Below are 27,112 nucleotides of genomic sequence, written 5' to 3'. Positions count from 1 at the left end.
TGAGGAAGAATTAGAATCGATAATAAAATCTATGAAAGACAAAAAGGCACCGGGCCCTGATAATATACCTGTCGAAATACTCAAACTAATAGAAGGCAACAATAAACAACTGTTATTGAAGTTGTTTAACCAAATTTATGTTACAGGGAAATATCCGCAAAAAGGCTCCAATCAACGTTTATACCAATACCCAAGAAAAATAATGCGAAGGCGTGTGGTGACTTCAGATTAATTAGTTTAATGAGTCATGCCCTGAAAATATTTCTAAAAATAATACATAGACGAATATACCCAATATGTGAGGCACATATGGGCCAGACGCAATTTGGATTCAATGAAGGCATGGGAACTCGTGAAGCATTACTTGGACTGAACGTATTAATACAAAAATGTCGCGAAGTTCAAAAGGACGTATTTCTTTGCTTCGTGGATTATGAGAAGGCGTTTGATACGGTGAAGCATGACAAACTGATGAATATCTTGACTTCTATTGGGCTGGACGAATGGGATATAAGATGCATCAAAAATTTATATTGGAATCAGTTATCAAATATTAAAGTGGATGATGAGACAACTGACAATGTTCAAATTTCAAAGGGAGTAAGACAAGGATGCGTTCTGTCTCCACTTTTATTCAATATATATTCAGAACAAATATTTGCAGAATCCATAGCTAAAAATAACATAGGTATTGCTGTAAACAACACGCTTATTAATAACATTCGTTACGCCGACGATACAACATTATTAGCAAGTAGTTTTGCGGGGCTACAACGATTACTGGATGCACTCACGAAAACAAGTGAGGAATATGGACTACGTGTTAACATAAAAAAGACCAAATTTATGATTGTAAGCAGAAAGAATGTGGAAACAAATGCACCTATGTTAATAAATAATACGGAAATAGAAAGAGTAAAAACATTTAAATACCTTGGTGTCCAGATTAACGATGAGTGGGATATGTCAAAAGAAATAAAGTGCAGAATTGAAATGGCACGAAATTCATTTTTTAAATACAAAAAAACGCTTACCAGTCACGATATAAGCTTACCAACAAAAATGCGTTTTGTTAAATGTTACATATGGCCAGTACTACCATATTCAGCCGAAACCTGGACCATAAAGGCATCACATCAAAAAAGAATAAATTCGCTTGAAATGTGGATATATCGTCGCATTTTAAAAATTCGCTGGACAGATCGTGTCTCAAACGAGGAAGTGCTTAGACGCATGAATGTTGAACTCCAAGTTGCACGTACGATAAAGACCAGTGTTTATTTACAAACCTTTTTGCCTTTCTTATTTGTAAATAATAAGTAAGTATTTTATGTTTTCTAATTTCAAATGTTTGGTTTTATTTTGTGTTGTAATTCAATGGATGTTATGTGTGAGTGTGTATGTACTATGTGTGTTGATTTTAGCTAGGCTTTATAATGCAATTTAGGTTTTTAACTAGCACAATGTAAGGTAAGTTTAAATTCACAATTTTAAGGGTATTTTAAGTAGATGTAAGTTTTAGTTAATTTTAGGCAAATTTTACACAGTGCAATATTAGGTTTAAGAAGCAAAATTCTACTTATTTATTTAATTGTATTTATTGTTTTGTGTATATTTTAATTTCAATGTTTAACTTAGTGTTTGTTAATATAACAAAATGTAACTTGTTTGTATTTTTGTATGTAACTATTTATTCTTAGTTTTTAACAAAGTGTTTATGTTTCAACTTTTTAACTTGTAAGTATGTATGTAACTTGAGCGAGGAGATGCACGGTCGAACGCTTTAAAAGATCACTGACGGACTGGCTTATCGCTGCTCTTTGTACGGCTTTTAATGTTGACAAATTCCAGGATTCATTGGAAGGAGAGCAATACGTTGATAGTTAGCGGCCGCAGTTTGTTTGTATATGTGTATATATGTAAAAATGTACATAGTGCGGACCGCTAATCAATTTTGAAGAAAATAACTTTACAGTGCTGCTCATAAGTATGGTCAGAGACCATACATTCTCCGCCCCCAAGACTCAGTGCTTAAATCATCCTTCTAGTTGACTGGCAGGTTGCGTATTGGTATGCTGCAATCTGGAAAAAAACGAGAAGCAGTACAATGTTCTTTTTTTAAAAAAAGGGGTCCGACTAATTAGTCGGAAAATAGCTTGACCACCTTCGTTATGGGTCGGCTGATGTTACCACCAGCAGTCTTTATGTCTACCACTCTTACGTTTTGGTCGATTCCCTGGTGGGTCTTTATAATTCGTCCTAACTTCCAATCAGTTGGAGCTGAACGTTCATCCTTAAGTACAATTAAATCACCCTCCTTAAGATTGTCTTGTTGATACTTCCATTTAGTACGTCGATGGAGCTCATGCAGATATTCAGTTTTCCATCTATTACAAAAATATTGGGAGATAATTTTCAAACGCTTCCACCTATTGACAATGCTAACATCTTGGTCTGAAACATCGGGTTCGGGAGGGGCTAAAATTGGTGTACCGATTAAGAAGTGACCTGGGGTCAGAGGCGACAAATCGCTAGGATCCTCACTAGCTGGACTTAAGGGTCTTGAATTAAGACAAGCTTCGATTTTTGACAAAATTGTGGAAAATTCTTCGAAGGTAAAAGTCATTTTTGGTATGCATTTCTTCAAATGTGTCTTGAAAGACTTCACGCCGGCCTCCCACAAACCGCCCATGTGTGGAGCGCCGGGTGGAATAAACTTCCAATCGAGATTTTGATGGGAATTTTGTACAATCGCTCTATTTTGTAATTCTTTCATGAACAAGAGTCTGTCTTTCTTTAGGACATCGACTGCTCCAACAAAATTAGTTCCGTTGTCGGAGTATACACAAGATGGGCATCCACGCCTACTAATAAATCTGGAGAATGCCGCTAGAAATGACTGAGTCGAGAGGTCACTAGTTGGTTCGAGGTGTATGGCTTTCGTAGCAAAGCATACGAAAAGGCAGACATATCCCTTTGTAATAAGACATGCTCTTCCCGTAAAATTTCGTATGCTGAATGGTCCCGCAAAATCTACGCCAGTGTTAGTAAAGGGTCTAGATAGCAAAGTTCTTTCTGTTGGGAGTGAAGCCATAATTTGATTCTCTGTTCGTCGCTTATACAGAATGCAGACTCGGCAATTCCGAATAGTCCTTTTGATCAGTGATTTGAGTCTGGGTATGCAAAAACCGGATCTCAAAACTCTCAACATCAATTGGTTCCCACCGTGTAAAGTCACCTTGTGAGTGTGTTCGACTAGTAAAGTAGTAAATCTCGCATTGTGCGGAAGAATGATTGGGTGTCGTTCTTCGAAAGTGAGTGCTGGCGATTGAACCAGTCTACCATGAGCTCGCATAATACCCTTTGGATATAAGTATGGGTTAAAAGATAGCAAAGGACTCTTTGGAGGAATTCTGGATCTTTTCTCTAATGCTTGAAACTCTTCTGGGAAAAAGAACCGTTGGGTGCGAATTATACTGGCACGTTTGCCGGCCTGAATTTCATCAGCAGTAAGTTCAACTTCAGAAGTTAGAGGGTTTTGTCTACAAACAAGGGTGTTTTTCCAAAATCTGAGTGCTTGCGCATATGCTCTGTATACTCTTGTTAACGAAGATATGTTTCTCATGGGGTCTTTTTCCGTCATTTCTTCCATATTTAGCATCAGCACTTTCGATGTTTTTGCTTCCAGTGTAACTTCGCAAATTTCTTTCGATGGCCAACTATTTTTCGGTAATTTTAACCAATCTGGCCCAGTCCACCAGAGTTGGTAATTACTAAGCTCGTTGGGTGAGCACCCACGACTAGCAATGTCCGCTGGGTTATCCTTAGAATCAACGTGAGCCCAATTCTCTATTCCAACATTTTCTAAAATTTCAGATACACGGTTTCCCACAAACGTTGACCAGTGACATGGGGGTTTTCTCAGCCATGCAAGGACAATTGTTGAGTCTGTCCAAAAGTGAACGTTAAACTTTGAAATTTGGAGATTGCTTAATATTGTTGATGCCAATTTTGATAAAAGAACAGCTCCACAAAGTTCGAGTCTGGGAAGTGAAATTTTCTTAATTGGGGCAACTCGTGTCTTAGCAGTTAACAAAGATGTTTTTATTTCATTATTTGTGTCTCGGGTTCTGATGTATAAAGCTGCAGCATATGCGCTCTCAGACGCATCACAGAATCCGTGAATTTCCACGTCGTTGTCTGGAGAGTAATTTATCCACCGAGGAATCTTTAAGTGTTCAATGTCTCTACTATTCTTAACAAAGTTCTGCCAGTTCATCATAGTAATTGCTTTCAATATGTCATCCCAGTTAATCTTGTCCAACCAAATCTGCTGCATCACTAATTTGGCGACAACTACAATGGGAGCAAGCCACCCACAAGGGTCGAACAGTTTGGCAATTGTCGATAGGACTTCACTTTTTGTGTAAGATGTTTTAATCTCCATTGTGGGTTGTGTGAACGAGAAATAATCACCAGAAATATTCCATTTTATTCCAAGCGTCTTCGTGGAGGCATCATCGGAAATATCGAGTGAATTAACTGGATTTAGTTGTTCTTTGGCCAGATCCTTTATTATTTTTGGGTCGTTAGCTGTCCATTTCATCAGCTCAAAGCCAGCCGATTCCATAGCAGCCGTTAACTCTTTGCGAGATTTAATAGTATCTTCTATTGAATGACCTCCTGCTAGTACGTCGTCAACGTATAAATTTTCTAAAATAACTTTTGAGGCAATTGGGTATGTGTCTTTTGTATCTTCAGCTAATTGTATAAGTGTTCTAAGCGCCAAGAAGGGTGCGCAGTTTACGCCAAAGGTAACAGTTTGTAATTCGGAGATTTCCTGAATAATATTCTTTGAAATTTTGTTTGAGTAGGATCCAATAATATCTGCCTGTACATCTTGGTAACGTCGGCATTATAAACGTATCGGAAAAATCTCCACTTCAATACTTGCAACACGATGTCTTGCTGTAAAACTGGACCAGCATACAAGTTATCATTCAGACTTCTTTTATTTGAAGTGGGACATGATGCATTGAAAACTACACGCAATTTTGAAGTAATCTTTTCGGGTCTAATTACTGCATGGTGCGGTAGATAGTAATTTGTAGTCTTGGTGATATCACTTGGAGAAATTTTCCTCATGTGTCCCAGCTCAAGGTATTCAAGAATTGTACTATCATATAATTCCTTAATTTCTGGGGTCTTCATGAGCTTTCTTTCCATCCGATAAAATTGAGCTAGAGCAATATTTCTTGAGTCTCCAAGTTCTTCACATTTTTTAAAGGGGAGGGTCACTATGTATCGCCCTTCCGTGTTCCTTTTAGTAGTCTCCAAGTAGTTTTGCTCACAAAATGCATCTTCATCTGATCTCAAAACTTGTTTTGGGGTTTCCTCCACCTCCCAAAAACGTGTTAAAATTTTCTCAATTGATATGGTATTGCAAAGTGATATTTGTCTCTTCTTTTGAGATTCATCCTTCAAGGGTCCGCCAATTATCCATCCCTAAACTGTTTTTTGGGCCAAAAGAGATCCAATTGACTTCATAGGTGTTCCAATTGTAAATATAAGAGGTCCTATGTCCATCCCTATTAGGAGATCAACTGGTTGGCTGACGTAAAATTTCGGGTCTGCTAATTCCAAGTTCGTAGCATCGCGCATTTGTGTTTTTTCTAAAGTATATGGTGGTAAATTCGAAGGCAAAGATTTCAAAACAGGGGCCCAAACTTCCAGTTTAAAATTTGGGTCAAGCTTAGATCGTAGTTTAAAAACGCATGCTTTAGCAGAAGTTTCCGAAATGAGTTGGTTTATTCCAGTAACATGAACAAGATTTCGTTTTGTTGGCAAACTTAAACGATTTTTTAACTTCTCAGTAATGAACGTGGATTGTGATCCTGAGTCAATTATCGCACGAGCATCGTAATAATGACCATTAGCCTCAATTTGTACTATGGCTGTGAAAAGTAAAGTGTCTCCGGGATGTTGATCTCTATTTCCACCATCCTGGAGAGTCAAGGTTGTAATATTTTCTGGTTCTTGATTTGTTGTGGACTGTATAAGTGTAGTGAGAGCAGCAGCACTGGTACTAGGTCGTGCTTCCTCTTGAACTGTAGTTTGTATTGCAGATAGGGTCTCCTTTCCCTTGTGTAATAAAGTATGGTGTTTCAAATTACAAGTTCTGCATCCAAAGCGGCTTTTGCATTCTTTCACGCCGTGATTAGCAGATAAGCAATTATAGCAGAGATGTGAGATTTTCACCACATGAATCCGGTCATTCACGTTTTTAGCCAGAAACTGTGGGCAATCTCGTATAAAATGATTGGCTTTGCAAATTTGACACGAATTTTGATATTGTGTTTTGGCTTGCTGAGGGGCATTTGCATTTAATTTACCCGTTGAACTCTGAACCTTCTGATTTATATTAGTTTAAAGGCTGCTTGTGAACTTCAGTTTCTTCGAATTTTCTTGTCTGTATGGAGTTTGTTGATTTTGTTTCGAAAAACTTGGCCTTATGTTTCCGACCGATTCCAAAGTTTTGAATTTGTGCGTCAAAAAATTATTGAAACCGTTCCACGTTGGCAGTGTCTTACAATCTTCAAGAGTATTTTCGAATTCTTCTAAAAATGTTCTTGGAAGTTTGCTGGAACAAATATATGTTAATATAGGGTCCCATCCTGAAACTTCGACCTTTAGAGTTTCCAGAGTTTGAATGCAGCTATTCACCGTTCGCTGTAATTTTTGAATGCTGTGACTTGAGTCGGAAGTAACATTTGGTAAATTGAATAAAATTTTCAGTTGCTCGTTCACCTGCATCCTCTTATTTTCATATCTGTCGGTTAAAATCTTCCAAGCTAGCTCAAAACCATCATTTGTAAGAGGAACATGGCTTATTAATTCTCTTGCTTCGCCTGCAGTCTTCTGAGTCAAATGAAAATATTTCTCGACATTACTCAATTTGGAGCCTTTTATGTAGATTGCGGTAAATAAGTCACGGAAACTCGGCCAAGCATTATAGCCTCCCTTGAAAACGTCTGTGTCACATGCTGGTAATCTTGAAATTGGTGTTGAATCGATTTGCTTCTGTGCCAACAGGGTCTCTCGTTTTATTTTCTCCTCTGATTCCTTCTGCTTGAGCGTCTGAATTTGTCCATTTACAGCAGCAATCGCCTTTTTATAAATATCAATAGCCTCTAAGTAATGTTTCCTCAGCTGGTTTTTATCGATTGGTTTTCGTCCCTCTTCTGGCTCATAATCGCGGCATTCCACATAAGCTTTCTTTACTTGGTCGTAAAAAGAGTTAAGTTCCACTCATGATGCCTCCAGGGTATGTATGTCGTCATCATTAACGCAGTTTGCAAATTTTGTGCACTTTGCTTTATCCATCCTTATTGTAACGAGGGTCAGACTTTAGAACAAATTTTTGTTTTACAAAGGTTTGACAAAGTTGCCCTTTACGAGGACAAAGTATTATTTTTCTTGGGTGTTTAAAACAAATCAAGAATTTTGTCTTTGCAAAATTTTGTTGTTAGTTCCCAATTAAATTGACTTGACGACAAAAGGATATAATTTTGTGGAGAGCCGAGGAGTCGACAGCAAATTAAAGTATTTGATAACAAATATTTCCAAACGAAAAGCCAGGAAATGAGTCAAAAAGTTGGATAATAAAACCGCTGATAATTATTTAGTTGAGTAAGAAATCTTATAAAAATGCTTTTCCACAAAAGATATTATGCAAATTCAAGAAACGATGGCAAAAAGAAACATAAAAAGAGAAATTCCAATCCAAAAAATATTCGACTAGAAAAGGTGTGTTGGGTTGCACAGAAGAAATTCTAATTTTCAAACAGTCGTGTGCCAAAGTACAATAAAATCACTTAATTCCTTTGTTAGGAGGATTTTATTATATGTTGAAACTCTACAAACAGTATGATATAGTGTCGAAACCAAACAATAATCAAATCAGAAAATTTAAGAATCCCAGCAAACTGTTTCAATCTCGAACAAATATTTGGGTCAGCAGCAAAAATTCAGCAAAATATTTGAAAAACTCCAATTATATCCAACAAAGAATGATTTGGGTCAAATGTTTCAGCAAGGTATGAAATAAATTTTAGTTTTCAAAGAAAAATATTTTAGCAAAATGTTGTAAAAAATCACAGTAAAATGTTTCAGCAAAAGAATTCAAAAAAGATGAAAATATTTCGTATCAAGAACAAAAATTTCCATCAGCAAGAATTCAAAAAGTGTTCAAAAATTTTCAAAGATTTTGTATAAGTTCAGAAATTTTCATAAAGTTGTGTAAATTTGGGTTAAGTGTTTTCAAAGACATGTATAGAAAAATGTTTAAGTATATTTTTAAGGTTAGTTAACCTCAAAGTATTTCAGCGCTTGTCCACCAAACGCGTCTATTTCCTTGATTCGTGTTTTATTTGCGCAAAATTGTTCCAAAAATTTTCAAAAAAAACCGGGAAATTTTTCCAAATATTCCCAAAGTTGATGTATTGGGATGCTAATATGGCGATTATTTACCAATGTTTAACAATGTTCAAATGTGTATGTGTCTCTATGTAAAATATTTTTGTAAGGTTATGTATGTGTCTTTGATAAGCGGCGAGTTTTTTCCAAAAAATTCCCACAAAAATATATGTAAAAATTGCAAGGTTATGGTTGTTAAACTATGACGCCAAAAAGTTGCGCCAAAGTTTGCATATAAACGCTATGTATGTATGTATTGTAGTTGTTATGTAAAATATTCTCCAAAATGTCTGCTAAGTTCATGTAAATTGTTGTGTCACAATTATGACGCCACAAATATGCGCCAAAATTGCAAAAAAATAAACGCTTTTTTCGTATACGACGAGAATATTCCCAAAAAATGAGAGCAGGATTCCAAATAACAAGCAGCAATTTCCAAAAAAAATCAATAATTTCAAAGAGAATTGATTTATATCGTGTATATGAGAATATGTAAGTATTTTTTCTCAAAATGTTTTCAAAAATGTTTTATGTAAACAAAAATTTAAATTATGGGTCAATTTTACAAAGGTCCCACTGTAAACGGACAGACAAAGAGAATGACAAGAGAGTATATTTCTTTCCAAATGTTCCAATTTTTCCAGTAAAATTATGTCGCTTTAAAAACACACTAGTAATTTCCCAATTCTTGGAAGAAATTTCCAAATCTTCAAAATATTCAAGGAGAGAAATCGAGAGTCGTTTATGTATGTGTAAAAGTGTGGACGTATTTGTGTATTCCCACGAACAAAGAAAGGGTCAACATCAGTCCTTGGTTGCAAAATGTTGTTAAACTAGGGTCAAAGGGTGTCAAATTGTATGTTTTATAGCGTTTTAATCTTTAAGGTACAGTGTCGGTATCAAATTTCGCCGCACCATGTAGTCCTTTCCACGCTTTCAAAGCATAAAAAAACTCATTGGTACTCACTTTGACTCTCTGTGTATAGTTGGGAGTGTGTCTGTGTGTTTTTACCCTTGGTGTTGTGTCCAGTGCTTCTTCTTCCTCTCTGTTTTGGCGCCTTGTGTTGTTGCTGTTGGTTTGTAATTGTTATTTGCCCGAACCGACCGATAATTAATTGTTGAATTTTGTTGATTTGTTTTGTTGTAAAAATGTGCCAAAGTTCTGTTTTTCTTATTTATTTGTTGTTTTTCACAATGTTCCACTGTCCTGTTTCACTATTTGTTGTTGCTACGTTCCACTTTTTGATAATGTAATTGTATTTGTTCACCAAAATTATGTCGTTTTGTTATTTGGTTTCACTGTTTGTTTTATCTGTGGCCCACTGTAGATTTTGTAGATCTTGTATTTGTTGTTGTAATTCACAGTATGTTGTTGTATTTTTGTGTGTTTCAATATTTAATTAAATATTTAATTGATTTTAAATTTTTTGATAATAATCACTGGGACCACTGTATGTTGGGGTCTTTTTTTATTGTTTCTTTTCTCACTTCTCCCACAATATGTTTCTATGTTTGTTGTTGTTGTGCACTGGATGTTTCCAAAATATCACTTGTTCGTATTGTTGTTGTATTTAAATGTAATTTTACCGGCTTTTTCTCACTCTTATTGGAACACTTTTGTTTGACATTTTTCGTTTTTCACCTTTATCACTGTCACTATTTTTATTCCAAAATGTGTTTTTTGTTGTTTTTGTACTGTTGTAACACTGTTTGTATGTAATTTTGTTAATTTTTCCACTAAATTATTTATTAACTGTCACTCGTTTGCTAATTGGTATTGTTTGTTTTGATTATTTTCTTTTAGTTGTTCAATATGTAAGTGTTCACAGGAATGAACCAGGTGTTCAAGTTCACTTTTTAAATATGAAGAACTATTTATTTTATGATTGAAAATTATTATTTTTTTTTTAATTTTGTAGTTTTTTTGTCTCACAAATCACTTTTTGCACTTTTTAATTAATTTATAAAAACACTATCTGGCTCGCAATGGACCAAATGTTTATTTACAAACCTTTTTGCCTTTCTTATTTGTAAATAATAAGTAAGTATTTTATGTTTTCTAATTTCAAATGTTTGGTTTTATTTTGTGTTGTAATTCAATGGATGTTATGTGTGAGTGTGTATGTACAATGTGTGTTGATTTTAGCTAGGCTTTATAATGCAATTTAGGTTTTTAACTAGCACAATGTAAGGTAAGTTTAAATTCACAATTTTAAGGGTATTTTAAGTAGATGTAAGTTTTAGTTAATTTTAGGCAAATTTTACACAGTGCAATATTAGGTTTAAGAAGCAAAATTCTACTTATTTATTTAATTGTATTTATTGTTTTGTGTATATTTTAATTTCAATGTTTAACTTAGTGTTTGTTAATATAACAAAATGTAACTTGTTTGTATTTTTGTATGTAACTATTTATTCTTAGTTTTTAACAAAGTGTTTATGTTTCAACTTTTTAACTTGTAAGTATGTATGTAACTTGAGCGAGGAGATGCACGGTCGAACGCTTTAAAAGATCACTGACGGACTGGCTTATCGCTGCTCTTTGTACGGCTTTTAATGTTGACAAATTCCAGGATTCATTGGAAGGAGAGCAATACGTTGATAGTTAGCGGCCGCAGTTTGTTTGTATATGTGTATATATGTAAAAATGTACATAGTGCGGACCGCTAATCAATTTTGAAGAAAATAACTTTACAGTGCTGCTCATAAGTATGGTCAGAGACCATACAACCAGAAAAACATCCTATCTGGGTCATGTAATGAGAAATGAAAAATATAAGCTTCTCCAAACCATTATTCAATCTAATATCGAAGGAAAAAGACCCAGAGGAAGGAAAGAAACAACATGGATAAATAACATTAAAGAATGGACGGGTCTGCAAGAAGAACGAAGTCTTCTGAATGCCGCTAGAAACCGAAGCCTTTTGATAATTGAATAAAAAATGTCATTTAATTGTATAATAATATAAACAATTAGTTAAGTTAAATGTGGTAACACAAAATTGTAATTGTATGATCGCTAACGTCCGAATACGGATTGGCAAATAAAGAAGAAGAAGAAGAAAAATTAGAAAAAATATTTGGGAGTTCCACAACTATTTCTCTAAAATCACATATAATTATTAACGAATACTGCTAAAACTTCGTCAAGAAATATGGTTTACAATGATAAATTAGGAGTAATTTTGAAATTACAATTATTTGAAAAATATGAAAATTAAAAGCATCCGATTTTGGATACGGCGAATCAGCCTAATTCACTATCTATGCATATTTCGGTGTTTCACTCAGCGGACAAGGTTTGCCTTCAGTTGCGTCACACAAAAACTTTAACCCATTCCGTCCCCAGACAAATTTTTTATTTATTTATTTTTTTTTTTTTTTAAGAAAAAAAAAAATACTTGGTAGGGTAATTAGAACCCACTGATGTCAAAAATCGACTCAAAAAAAATTCGATTGTTTGTTTTCCCGGAAAATGGTGTTCGAAATTTCAAACACTGGCGATTATCCTATATGTAAAGTAGTAAAAAAATGGTATACGTTTTTGATTACTCTCCATAGAACGGTACCGCCTGATTTTCGAGTTTTTAAGGGATTTAGGTGCATTATCCTACAGAAGTGGTTGTAATTTACTACATATTTAGTCTTCTTTGGGGCTACTAAAATTGGTTAAAGTAGGTAAAAGTCGCAAAATATGCATACGATTTTGATGCGCATCCGATTTCAGTAGCACCCATCAAAATGCGTCAATATACACATATTTCAAATATATTATTAAAGATCCGCTAATGTGTCTCCACATTCTATTTTTGGTAAAAAGTCCGTAGTACTCGCGTATCTCTGTAATTTATGACATCCGTTTTCGCTTTATAATCGCGTATATAGTATTCCATTTATATAAAAAATTTTAGAGAAAATCGCGGTTTAGTATGCATATTTGTCACAATATCTTTTTGCGGATTTTTCTATTTTCAAGGTATCTATATCCACCGTTTTAGTGGATTGATTTGAACGCGGAAGGGCTCCTTTACACGCAAAAAATAGATTTTTTTATACTCTTTCGTGTACCTCCCACACAAAACGTTGAACAAAAAAACAAAATTTAACAGCTCGTCTCGGATCGTTTTGAAATTTTTGCAACAAGTTCTTCTTGTGGGTCCTGTTACGACAGGCGATATAATGGTACATAAGCTCCTAAAAGCCTGCCGGCACCAACTAAACTGGGTAGTACGTAAGATAACCTTCGAAGGGAAAAACGTTGTACATCGTATTATTTGTTACCGACTCGAATTATGTCTGAATATTGACTACATCGAGCCATTCTTTCGTGTACTTTCCATACAAAGTTTGGAAAGAGTGCGGTTTAAGGACTCACCTGGGATCGTTTTCAACTTTTAAAAACATGTTGTGTATGCGGCCTTAGTTACAACGGTAAAATTTTTTTCGGGGTACGTCCATATTTCCTGAGAAATTGGCCCAAAAAACCCCTAAAGTCGTCGTTGCTTATTTTCTTTATTTGTTGTTTTCTTATTTTTTACGCATGGGTAAACGATTAAACATCTAAACACATAGTCGCTGCCATATTACTGATTAATGATGAACTGTAGAATATATATTAACAAGTAAAAGTTAAAGTTTGCCGACAGAGATATACCCTCAGCCTATGTGAATTGAAACTTTCATCTACGGACATATCGAATGTATTTAAGGTCTTTTCAGAATTTTGTTGAACAATTTGAATTTGCCGACAAAAATGTGGATTATGACTTTAAGGAATGGACCAACATAGTCCATTATGGAAGTGGATCTTATCTTGGGATAGATATTGTGTCCACTAGTCATTTCAGTGGGTCATCGTATGCCAGGAAGCATGCATTTTCTACGGAAAACATAATATCGCAGTAAACAGGACCACAACGAAAAGCATCCATATACATTTCCAAAGGATCTTCGAAAAGACCCCAAACAGCACTTAGCTATCACAAGGAGACGACTGATACGGGCAATTTTAGAAGTTAAACTAAATTTTGACTAAATATTAGGAGATCCAAAGTTTGAACCAAATTTTTTGCCCCGTTCAAGAAATATCATGCGTACAATTTTAATGAAATTTTTAAATATTGGGGGAAAGTACTGGAAGTTGTGGACCGGTATTGCCCATCAACGAACTGAAGCTAAGTTTGGACAAAATATGATGAAGGCCAAATTTTGGACCGAATCGTGCTCTCCAGGCACTACATACATATATACAACTTTTACCATCGTAATGGCGCTGCCTCCATTACGCAAGTTGCTTCAACAATAATCAAAGTGCTTTGAAAGCCTTCGAGGAACGAAACCTTAAGAATTACTTGGAGAACTTAGATATAAGTTCTCTTGAAAATTGGCTGAAAAAATAGAGAATAGCGGTAAATGCTGCCAAATGTACACATACCACATTCATATTTAGAAGATATTCATGTCTCCCAATTAAAATCTTTAACGTGCAAGTACCACAAACAGAACATGTGAGATACCTTGGTATTCACTTAGATCGATTCGTAAATTAACACAAATCAAGTTAAAATGCCCCAAAATCCTGTGGCTTATTGGGCAACGATCTACCCTCGACTTTACATACAAAATACTTTTATATAAGACAACAATAAAACCAATTTGGTCGTACGGAATCCAACTCTGGGGGACAGCAAGTGCTTCAAATGTTAGTAAATTACAAAGAAGACAGTCGAATATTCTTCGTATGATTTCAGGTGCTCCATGGTACATAAGAAACTCAAATTTACATAAAGACTTCAACGTGGAAACAGTTTAAGAGGAGAAATCAAAAACTAAAGCCAAACTACGCACACACTCAAATAATCTGGCTCGCCAGCTATTATTATTCGAAGGATACAACCGTCTAAAACGGAGGGATACTCTCAGCATATGAGGAATAAAATAAATGAAACGTGCTTACAAAGTGCAGAAATGAACAGTGGCACATTTCTTCAATAAATATATTTAGTTTAAGATTTTAATACTTACTATTGTTATTTTCATACAATGAAAGATTCAATAATAAACATGTAGTTAAAAATAAAAACAAAGTCATTTGAGAGCAGGTTTTAAAGTGAACTTATCCGGAATTTTGTGTGGAAGGTACCAGAAGGAGTGCACAAATATAGTCCATATTCGAACCTGATCTATATCTAGTAGATATATTAGGATGTGTAAAGTATGGACCAAATCGGTAATTCGATTCAAGAGCTATCATGCCCACAATTTTTCCGAATATTTTCGAACTTTTGTAGAGGAGGCACCTGTAAAAGTGGACCGTTATGGCTTATCTTCAAGTTTAAAATAAGCTTGGACAAAATATTACGAAGGCCAAATTTTGGACCGAATCAGCAGATCCGTTTGAGAGTTTTCTTGCGCACCAACCACTACACACGATGTCATAGAGGGTTTTTTGCACCTCTAATGCTACTTTCTCGGGAAGTATGGACTTGTCCCAGATGAAACTTGTACCGTGATTCGAGAGCAGGTCCTCAAATGAACTTTTCCAAAATTTTGTATGAGAGGTACCGGAAAGAGTGGACCGATTGAGTCCATATTGGAACCTTATCTAAGTCTGGTAGAAATTTCAGGATGTCCAAAGCATGGATCGAATCGATTGCTCTCATCAAGAGTTATGGTGCACACAAACTTTCCGAACATTTTCGAACTTTTGCGGGGGAGGTACCGGAAGAAGTGGACCAACATAACCCATCTTCGAACTTAAACTAAGTTTGGACAAAATCTTACGAAAGCCAAATTTTGAACGAAATCGGTTAATCCGTTCGAGAGTTATCGTGCGCAACAAATTGAGTTCAAGCCAGACAGACAGGCGGGCGGACATTGCTAAATCGACTCCAAATTGCTTGAAACGAATATCGTCCAAACACACGTGGTGTCTGAAACTATTATTTCGACGAGGCACATTTTGTCTGTATGAAAGTGTATAAGCCCTCGTTAGCATAAATGCTGAGGGTATAAATATTTACATGGTCAAACTTAATACTTTTCTTATTTGTTTGTAAATTCTAGCTACAAAAACAATAATTAATTTTAAGATTTCCCTCGTTGTTGTTGAAAACTATACAATTGTGATACTCTACATCATAAGGTGACATGGTAAATTTTCTGCATCCACAAATACCGACTAAAATATCTGTCAATGATATTGCTTGCTTTGAAATCGTATACGATGTTGAAAAGCATTGACTTTGCTGCCACGAAAACTGTACAGATGTTAATGCTTTGCTTTTATGTCCGTTTCACTCAACGAATGTTGTGACATTAAATGCATAATGAATTTCATAAAATGAAAATGACAGATGAATAATAAAAATACCTAGAAGTGGTAATAGTAACTGCTGCTGTACCCAAAAACTTGTGCAGAACTAAATATAGTTTGTCACGGGAATGGAGAGGTCATTACTTATGTACGTTCACATAATATGTGTTTAATAGGAACATATATCAAAAATATCTTATTATTTGTAAAGTTAATCAGCATAATCATAGTTTTTCTTTTTTTTGAGTTTTAAAACACAATTTGTGGGTTGTAATTAGCTTTAAGGAAACATAGAGAGACTACTGTTTCGGATTTTGCCTCTAATCTTCATCAAATCTCGTAGTTTTTGTCATTAATATTGTTCATTAGTCTCTCTGAGAGAGAGTCTTTCCTTTGCAAAACCACGTTAGATGGTTTATAGCAGCAGCCGTGTTCAAAACGGTGTGATAGCACAGCCTCTTTCGATTTTTGTTTAATTGGAAGTAAGTGAATATTTTTTTACCCATTTTTGCAATTTATGTATTTATTTTAGAATTCAATTTAAACGACATTTAAATTAACAAATATTAAAACATAATCGAAATATCAGAAAAGTTGTTTTCCAGATTTCTCTAAAATAAGGTAATGTTTTCGTTGAGCAGAGCTGGTTTATAGTCACTGTAGAAGTTTCATAGTTGTAACTAAGCTTCCATATGGCTGGCTCATCTTCGAACTTAAACTAAGTTTAGATAAAATATTACAAAGGCCAAATTTAAGACACTTTCGGTTGATCTGTTCGAGAGTTATCATGCGATCCAGCCAGCCAGACGGACAAACAGGCTGACGGACGGATATGGCTAAATTGACAAAAACGGATTTCGTCCAAACATACATACTTAGGATCGACAACCCTTATTTCTAACATAACCTTTTTTACTTGTTTGTATAATAGAGTGACCAAAATTTGTCGGTTTAGGTCCACGCCTTTATATAGCCCCCATAGAACGGTACCTCCCGATTTTCGGTATTTTGAAGGTTGTGGCCTCAATATTTCAGCGAAATGGCTGAAATTTGATATTTAGTCTTCATTTGGGGTATACAATTTTCTATGTGAAATTAGTCGGTATAAGTGCACGTAATTATATAGCCCCTATAGAACGGTACCTCCCGATTTTCGGTATTTTGAAGGTTGTGGCCTCAATATTCCTCCGAAGTGACTGACTTAGTCTTCATTTTGGGTATAAAACTTTCCCCAGAAACTTGTCGGTACAGGTCCACGCCTTAGTATAGCCCCCATAGAATGGTATTTCCCTATTTACGGAATTTTTCAGATTGTGGCCTCAATATTCCACCGAATTGGCTGAAATTTTGTATTTGTCCTTCATTTGGGGTATTAAACGTTCCATATGACATTTGACGGTATAGGTCTACGGCTTAGTATAGCCCCAATAGAGCGGCACCTCCCTATTTTCGGTACTTTAAAGGTTGTGACCTTAAATTTCTCCGAAATGGCTGAACTGTGGTATTTGGTCTTCCCCCTAGATATCTGTCGGTATAGGCCCACACCATATATAGCCCCCATAGAACGGTACCATCCGATTTTCCGTACTTTGAAGGTTTTAGCCTCATTATCACAACGAAATGGCTAAAATATGGTACTTAGTCTTCGTTGGGGGTATAAAACTTTCTCCCAGAAATTTGACGGTATAGGGTTACGCCTTCATATAGTCCCCATAGAGCGGCACCTCCCTATTTTCAGTATTTTGAAGGTTGTGACCACAGCAACCCACCGAAATGGCTGAAATGTGGTATTTAGTCTTTCTAAGTGAAATTGGTCGTTTCGATATAGCCCCATAGAACGGTACCTCCCCATTTTCGTAATTCTGTAGGTTGTGACGTCAATATCTGAGAGCTGACACTTTTATTTAGTCATCCATGGGGCTATAAAATATTACAGAAGAGAATTATCAGTATAGGACGGGTTCCTATATCCCCAATAGAAGCGTACCTCTTGATTTTCGGTATTTTGAAGGTTTTACCGAAATATCAGAAATTTGGTATTTAGTCTTCTTTGAGTCTAAAAATTTCTGCAGAAATTTAAAAAGATCGACGTTTTGATATAGTCCCCCATGGAACGGTACCTCCCGAATTTCGGTATTTTGAAGGTTAGCCACATTGTTTTACCGAACTTGCTGAAATTTTTGTATTTAGTCTACTTTATAAACGAAAGGAAACTAGTTCTTCCATTTTACTTTAATACAACTCGAGGTGGAGGTTAAAAAAGTTCGGCCTGGCCGAACTTAACAAAGTTCTTACTTGTTAAAGATTTAATTTGCATAATGGTCCAGAATATAACCCGTTGGCGCCATGTTAACACTTTTTGACTCCAATAAACGCTAATAATAATCAAAAATGCTTTCAGCACTTTGATTTATTTCCTAACAACAAAGAACTCGAAAAACAGTCACTCCTCTAATATCTGGGGCCATTTCGGTGCAGTTGTTTATGTGTCCGCTTTAAGTTGTCATTTTCATACAATATATGTCAAATAATGCAATGGTATGCACACCCGCCTTGCACGCAGAAGGTCGGTGGTTCGATTCCCCGGCCAGGCAACACCAAACATTTTTTAACGGTGGCAAAATACCCCTCAGTAATGTTGGCGACATTTCCTGAGTATTTCAGCCTTGAAAAACTTCTCTACAAGTGGTGCCTTAGGACACGCCGTTCGGACTCGGCGATAAACAGTAGGTCCCATATCATTGAGCTAATATGAATCGGGGTGCACTCATTGATATGAGAGAAGTCTCCCTTGTCCCGTATGGGATGTTGTGGAACAATGTTTGTTGTGTTGCTTATGTCAAATAATATGGGTGCCACCGTGGTGCAATGGTATGCACACCCGCCTTGCACGCTGAAAGTCGTGGGTTCGATTCCCCGGACAGACAACACCAAACATTTTTCAACGGTGGCAAAATGCCCCTCAGTAATGTTGGCGACATTTCCTGAGTATTTCAGTCTTGTAAAACTTCTCTACAAGTGGTGTCTTAGACACGCCGTTCGGACTCGGCGATAAACAGTAGGTCCCATATCATTGAGCTAATATGAATCGGGGTGCACTCATTGATATGAGAGAAGTCTCCTTTGTCCCTCATGGGATGTTTGTGGAACAATTACTATATGTCAAATAAATCGAGATAATGAACTTAATCATCGTATAAGTCTAAACTTAACCCTTCTGCAAAATGTTAGCCACCATTATGTAATATAATGTAATATATTTCTATAAGTGGTGTCCTGTTATATTTGACACCCCTTTGGTACTTTGGTTAAAAAGATTTCAATCTCGATAGATGCTCGCCTCAGGATGAATGGACTAAATAAAGCTCGTCCAATTTCATATATTATATCCAAGCTTGATTTCAAATGTAAGTATCTTATTCAAATTGAGCGAATTAAGGTTTTAATTTGTAATATACGATGATCCTCTGTATCTGACTTTGGCTTTGTCAAAGGAACAAATGTTTACAACATTTTTCACGCATTCCGTAATATGCTCAATGACTGCGTATAAATGTATATAAAACATCATTTGCATATGTTTGTACAGGAATGTGGTGTGCGTCGGGGGTGTGTGTGTGTGAGTCGGATTATGGTATGTGGTTGACTCCTCCACACAAGCAAAAAGTTTATGTATTAAAGTTGTTGTTTTCTATTTTGTTTTTATGCCACAGGGTGTTTTATGTGTTTCCGCAGTTTTTATGCTCAGTAATGTTGCTACGCTGGAATAAATTTAAATTCTACGGAAATGAATGGCTATGAGTACCAAAAACGGAAATGTGAACAGGCATATTTATGAATACAAAGAAAATCACAATGTATTAAAAGTTTGCACTAAGTATTATAACCCTGGCACTGTCGTTACTCCCAAAAGTATCGTTGTGGATATATTGGATTTTTTTGTGAATTTCTTTATGGTGTCAATATCGTAAAGATGCACGGGGTTTCTCATAGGGTCAAAGGTCAAGGATATTTCCCATAACGGTTAGTGTCTTTATGTATGCAATGAGAAGTTGTGATGATTCAAAGCACGTGCACATACTTTCTGACCAAAATTCAATGCGGTACTTATACTTGTATATGAAGTGCTTCATGGAGGAAATGTTCGACCTTAAAGCGACATCTCTTGATATACATATATATACTTTTGCGAAAAGAACTGACGATCTAAACTAATTTTATTGTGTTCAAAAATTATTAAAAACAATTATATTTCCGTTTTATAGAATTAGGCAACTTTTAATGTTGTGAAAAGTAATAAGGGTAATCGAAAAGAAAGTGAGGGTAAGACAGTTTTTATCTCAGGAATCCAAAATTCTACAAATTTGTTGGAAACTGTTGGACATATCTTTAAAGCGTGACCCCTGTTGTATAGCCAAATTAAAGGTATTTTTCATGATTTTTTCCAAGAAAACTACGAAACTGTTTTTTTTTTCATCTGAATCTACATTCTTAATTTTATGCCCTCCGCCATAATATGGAGGGTATAATTAAATTTGCCATTTCGTTTGTAACACGTCGAAATAATCCACCGAAATGGCTGAATTTTGGTATTTGGTTTTGGTTTGGGGTATTAAATGTTCCATATGAATTTTGTCGGTATAGATTTACGCCCAGTTTTCCGTATTTTCAAGTTTGTGGCCTCAATATTACACTGAAATGCCTGAAATTTGGTATTTAGTCTTCGTTGGGGGTGCACCTGAAATTTGTAGGTATAGGTCCACGCCTTCATATTGCCCCCAAAGAAGTGTGCTCCCGATTTTTGGTATTTGGAAGGTTGTGGCTTCAATATTCCACCGAAATGGCTTAAATTTGGTATTTCGTCTTTGTTGGTAGTCTAAAACTTTCCCCCAGAAATTTGTCCGTTTAGGTCCACACCTTCATGTAGCGCCCATAGAACGGTAGCTCCTAAATGTCAGTATTTTGAAGGTTAGCTACATTGTTTTACCGAAATTGAAGGAATTTGGTATTTAGTCTTCTTCATAAACGAAAGGAAACTAATTGTTCAGTTTTACTTTAATGCAACTCGTGGTGGAGGGTACAACAAGTTCGGCCGGGCCGAAATTAACTCCGTTTTTACTTGTTTTTTTTTTTTTCAAAAATATTACGTAGCTAGAAAACTAATGAACCGATCGTTACATAGTTTTTTAGGCTTATTAAGAACATAAAGACCAAATCCTTCATCGATCGATTTTTAAAAATATTAGGTTTTACGGAAATGGTGACACAAAATTTCAATTTTTGGCTTAAGAAAACCGAGGTTTTTACGTCATAAACAGGGCAAAAAAATTAAAAACAACACCATCGATGAAGGACAAGTTTTTTAATGTCCTTGATAAGCCCACGGTTTATTGGTTTTCGAGCTATACGTTTTGAGTTTCTTTGTTACATACAAATCACAATGAATTTCATCCTTCCAACCCTAATATACCAGTGAATTTTGTTTCGATCGACTTAAAAATTTTACAACATATTCTATGCTACTTATACTTTGAAATAAGTCAATAATTTTTTCGATTTTCTGAAATTTACAGTCGCGGGTCACCCCTTAAAAAAGCTAAAACTTGGCGATTTATGGGAGATATACCAAATTCAACCCCCTTGGGACAGAAAATTAAAGTTTTAGAGCAAAGCCAACATCACTTAGAATTTGTCACCGCCACAAGTTCGATGAGAACTATACCAAATTATATACCTATGTTGCAAATTTTCTAAAAAATTCCAAATTTGTTGCCAAATCGATTAAACAATGTGGCTAATACCGTTGAAATAGCTTAAACCTTTTTTACATATATAGGCGCCGCAGCATACGTCATCCTATATTGATAATATTCGAAAGGTAGAAAGATATAAATCATCATGCCAATGATTGTAAAAGTAATCCAAACGTTTCTATCAAACCTTGCGAGATATATCGCAAAATATTCGAAACCTTTGTAGTCGTCTTTGGTTAAGTTTATACACATACACATATAAAGGACCCACAAAACTTTGGCCTGAAAAATCCCTTTTGGTTGTTTGCCCTTACTTAGGTGGCCCTAAATAGAACATTTGACCTATTGGCCGAACTAAGAAAAATGTCCGATTGTTGCTTTCTGTTTTCACTTAGAATATGCCGACACAGCTCGTGGTTCATACGGCGCACAGTGTTGCCGCTTCCATACAAAAGTGGACAAAAATAGAAGGAGTTGACCTAGGTTGATACATTTTTGCACAAGTACTTATAAGGGCATAGGAATGAACAATTTTAACTTTGGTCCATATCGGTTCAGATTTGGATATAGACCCCATATATATCATTCCCCGATTTTGCTATAACTCGGTGAATTTTGATCGAATAGCCTTCAAATTTAATATGTAATATTTTCTTGGGCCCATTAGTAGCTCTACCGAGTCTCACAAAAATCGCATCAGATTTGGATATAGTCCCCATATATATCTTTCCCCGATTTTGCTATAACTCGGTCAATTTTTATCGAATAGCCTTCAAATTTTATATGTGGTATTTTCTTATGCCCCCGAGTAGTTTCACCGATTTTCGTAAAAATCGATTCAGATTTGGATATAGCTCCCATATATATCTTTCCCCGATTTTTCTATAAATCCCTCGATTTTTGATGAATAGCCTTCAAATTTAACATGGTATGTTTCCTCAGGTCACTGTTCAGTTTTTCCGATTTTGATTTGATTTCGCAAAAATCGGTACAGATTAGGATATAGGCTCTATATATATCTTTTACCGATTTTGCTATAAATCGATCAATTTTTGAAACATAGCCTTCAAATTTAACATGGGATGTTTTCTTAAGGCCTTTTTCAGTTTCACCGATTTTGACAAAAATCGGTTTAGATTTGGATATGGCTCTCATATATATTTTCACTAAACACGCAATGTATGTGAGATATTGGTTAAATAAGAAAATATGACGTAATTATCCGTACTTGAGTGACATCGGGCGAAAATATATATCGAAGCCATGTTCAAACCTGAACCGATATGGACCACAGTTGATTTCTTTCAATCCTGTGCCCTCATAAGTACTTGTGCAAACATTCATCAACCTAGGTCAAAGGTAAAACTGAACAGGGGCCTGAGGAACATCCCATGTTAAATTTGAAGGCTATTCATCAACAATTGACCGAATTATAGCAAAATCGTGGGAAGATATATATATGGGGGTTATATCCAAATCCGAACCGATTTTTACGAAAATCGGTGAATATATTCGATTAAAATTGACCGAGTTATAGCAAAATCGGTGATTGATATATATATGGGGGCTATATCCAAATCTGAACCGATTTTTGTGAAAATCGGTGTAGCTATTCAGGGGCCTAAGAAAATAACACGTACTAAATTTGAAGGCTATCCGATCAAAATTGAACAAGTTGTGGCTAAATCGGGAAAAGATATATATGGGGGTTATATAAAATCTGAACCGATATATCTCAGAAGGTTGCAGGGATGGGCAGAAAGTTTTTGCACATGTTTATTTGGAAGAGATGTCCAATTAACGGAAACAAGCGCCGATGTGGCAATAGGTGGCAATCAAAAGATCTGCTCTACTAAATAATAAGAATTTGAATTTTTTTATCAAATTTAAATTTTGATTTCTTGATAACGGTACATTGCCCACGTCCAGTTGATGTCAACTTTTTGTACTAAAATTTTATATTTATAGCCCACCCATCAAATCCCCATCCAAAACTTTTAATTTTATCAGCAAACTTTTCAGAAAATGTTATTTTAAAATTGTCTAATTTTCATATGATTACCGCTTTAGATTACCTGGGAAATATTTTTCATATTTCAAGGGCTATAACTTCATTATGGATGCACATATCGACAAAATTCTTTCAGATTCCTTGTATTGGATGTGTTTACTGTAAGAAAAAGACATAAACATATGTAAAAGTTAACATCACATTTTTTGATTTTTGTCCACGCGGCAACACTGTGCGGCGTCGGTATTCACCGTCAACGCATATTGACCCCTAAATCTTTCGAAGAATTTTTCTCTCAAACACACCAAGCCAGCCTTATGCGCAAGTATCCAGACTTCAATCCGAACATAAGCACGGAAAGTATCAGTGTTTTGTAAAGTGTTATATTTGTTTAACGAGATGTGGCTTTGTTTTTAAACAGCTTACTTAAGCCAAAGTAGCATCTGTTGGCCAATACTATTCTTCTTTTTATTTCAGAACTGATGTCGTTCGTTGTGTTTATGGCGCTGTGAGGTCGACGATGTTTTCAGCTACCTCAAAATTATAGGAAACAACTTTCACAATGGGTCCGAGTCCTATGGACACTAGGGTTATAACCAAAAAAATACCACGCCAGTACCATGTGGGGAAAATTGTGCTGATAACGAAAACTCTTTTTTTAAGTCGCATCGGCAAAAAAGCTTTCCGCACCGACTGCTATTACTAAAGCCCTTTTTATATTTTTTGTACTTAAAATTTTAAATTTGCTTTGTTTGAATAAATATTTATAGAAAACAAATACGATTCTCACAGGCAAAGTCATTAAAAACAGTCTGTAATTTTCGCGAATGCGTTGCAAATGACCACATATTCTCTTGTCCGATAGATACAATAAATATAAACATAAAATTCGCGAGTTTATAAAGAAAAACAAAAAATTGCAATATTGTTAAAGATGCATTATATGCTCTGAAATGTCGCGATTTGATTACAAATTGGTCCAGAATGGTTTGATTTGATTTTAAATTATATTAAAACTAATAATTAGTTATTACGAAAAGCGTATATATCATTATAACAAATAAAATTAAATAACGCATTACTGAACTTCAATGCATTTGGTGCGGAAACTTTTTTCGCGATGGGGAAAAAATGACACCGTATTTCACAGTAGTTTTTCATGCTCTACACGGATATGCGGTGGTATTTTTGATATTTGCAAAAATTGCAAAAAAGTTATAACCCAAACGGACATATTGCGCGTCGGTAACATCAACTTGGCCTTGTTGCCGTTTACTGCCAGACCCAGTTTAGCAAATTCTCCTTAGACGTTCTTAAGGGTAACTGTTATGTCAATATCGTCGGCATAGCAAGTAACATGTGGTTATTGTATATTGTAGCATTTCTTTTAATATTTGAATCTCGTATAACCTTTTCGAGCAGAATGTTGAATGGGCCACGTGAAAGGCTTTCCCCGTGTCTGAAACCTCCTGTTCGGAGATATTTTCTTTTTTTTCAACTAACGACCAAATGCATGCCAAATTCGAGAATAACAAACAGATGGTAAGAATCGATCTGCATCTCTGCGGTCGTTTCCGGGATATGCCGCAAGGTAAATATCTGGTCAATGGTCGATTTTCCAGGTCTAAAGTCGCATTGGTATGGCCCAGTTATTTCGTTGACCATGTTGTTGTTGTAACAGTGTTTTGTTATGTTTATTTGTTCGTTCCTCTGTTCAATCTGGCTCTGGGTCTATCTCCAGTTCAAGAAAAGTGGCTGCTTCGATGGGATGTAGCCATAGATCCACTGGAGTTAGATGGGTAGGTTTGGCGGGGCAGTTGAAAAGGTGTTGTGTGTCGTGCGGGCCCATGCCGCATACTGGGCAGATGTCTTGCACGGCGCGATCGATTTCCGCCCAATAAGAATTTAGGCGACTGCAATATCCCGAGCGTAGTTGAGCCAAAACTACTCTAGTTTGTCGAGGCAGCTAACGCTCCTCAGCTGCGATAGATGGATGATGTACTCCGAGTACTTTATTCACACTATAATTGCGTAAGGCCTTGGCAACTGCGTCCGTGTGAATGCTATTCAATCCTGCTTGATATGCTTGTTGATCTAGGGGTTCTCTCCTGTATCGTTGGACCTCTCCCTCTAGAGCATGGATATCCTTCCTGATCTCCCTGAATGGGCCGGGCCTACCCACAAGATGGTGATTGGGATGGCTCACACGATAACATCCAAGCAGGTACTGCAACGAAAGCATCTCATTGTGTTGCTTTACAAGAAGAATTTTTGCCTCCTCATGTAGATGGTCCACTGAAGATTTGAGGAGGCACCCTATCGCTGTTCTCAGGGCTGCATTCTGGCAAGTTTGAATCTTTTTCCAGTTCGAATCACACAATCTCGGGGACCAGACTGGAGCCGCATAGCTTACCACAGACCGACCTATCGCGTTATATGTGGTCAACAAGGTTTCTTTATCTGCACCCCAAGTGCTGCCGGCCAGGGACTTGAGGACCTTGTTCCTACTTTTCAACTTGTCGCAGATAGCTGTGGCACGACGTGAATGTAGTGTCGAATTTGACCCCTAAAATTTTAGGTCAGTTTGTGGTCGGAATTCTGCTACCGTCGACCACGACATTCAACTCACGTCCAAACTGCGCTGTCCATGTGGTGAACAGAGTGGCTGTAGATTTTGTGGGGGAAATCTGCATATTCCTCGAATGGAAAAATGTGGTAAGATCAGTTAAATAGTTGTTCAGTCTCTCACAGATGTCATCAGGATAGGTACCCGACGCCAAGATCGTGCAATCATCCGCATACGTCACGATCTCAATGCCGTCTGGAGGGGGTGGAATACAGGAGAGGTAGAGGTTAAACAGTTCCGGAGATATCACCCCACCTTGGGGAACTCCCTGTTTCACTCTACGGGGTTTGGACTTCTTATTCCTGAATTCCACGTACGACTGGCGTCCACACATATAGTTGACTATCCAACGTTTCAAGCATGGCCGGAGGGTTGTCTGCTCAATGTCCTCAAACAGCGTGGAGTGCCTGACTGTATCAAAGGCTTTTGATAAGTCAAGAGCCACCATCACTGTTCTATCGCACGGCCGTCTCTGGTTGAGTCCTTTACAGATATATATGGTAATGGCGTGCAGCGCTGTTGTCGTGCTGAGCTGCTTACGGAATCCATGTTGATGATCGGCAACTTGATAGCTATTTCTGATACTAGGGAGGATCAAGGCCTCAAGTGTCTTTGCTACGGGCGACAAAAGCCAAATCGGTCTGTACGATTCACTTTTGCTGGCATCCTTGCCTGGCTTCCGTAGTGGGACCACCCTGCCCATTTTCCACACTTCGGGAACAACGAGGGTGGCTAGCGACAAGTTGAAGACTTTGGTGAGATACTCGACTCCCGGCTCATCCAGCTGCTTCAATATTACCATGGAGATTCCATCAGGGCCCAACGCTTTGGATGATTTAGCGTTCCTGATGGCATTGGCAACATCATCCATTGTAAATTGTGGTGGTTCATCCTCGGCAGGAAGAGATCTGATGCGACGTAATACTCTTCTC

General features: G+C 36.5%; 2 protein-coding genes across 3 annotated transcripts in view; both read left to right on the top strand.

Annotated features, from left to right (window-relative positions):
• Window positions 1-3,969, top strand: part of LOC141386721 (lamin-C-like) — a 40,725-nt gene extending 36,756 nt beyond the window's left edge. The window contains exon 2 of the mRNA XM_073955642.1: window positions 3,877-3,969. Coding sequence (XP_073811743.1) covers window positions 3,877-3,969 — 93 coding nt within the window. The remainder of the gene's footprint in view (window positions 1-3,876) is intronic.
• 5-HT1A (5-hydroxytryptamine (serotonin) receptor 1A) overlaps window positions 1-27,112 on the top strand; it is an 891,027-nt gene that overhangs the window by 365,637 nt on the left and 498,278 nt on the right. The window lies entirely within an intron of this gene.

This window comes from Musca autumnalis, unplaced genomic scaffold (genome assembly GCF_047663935.1).
Source record: "Musca autumnalis isolate F117 unplaced genomic scaffold, ASM4766393v1 scaffold_5, whole genome shotgun sequence".
In the NCBI taxonomy this organism is placed as follows: domain Eukaryota; kingdom Metazoa; phylum Arthropoda; class Insecta; order Diptera; family Muscidae; genus Musca; species Musca autumnalis.
This window is presented reverse-complemented; position numbering and strand designations above follow the sequence as displayed.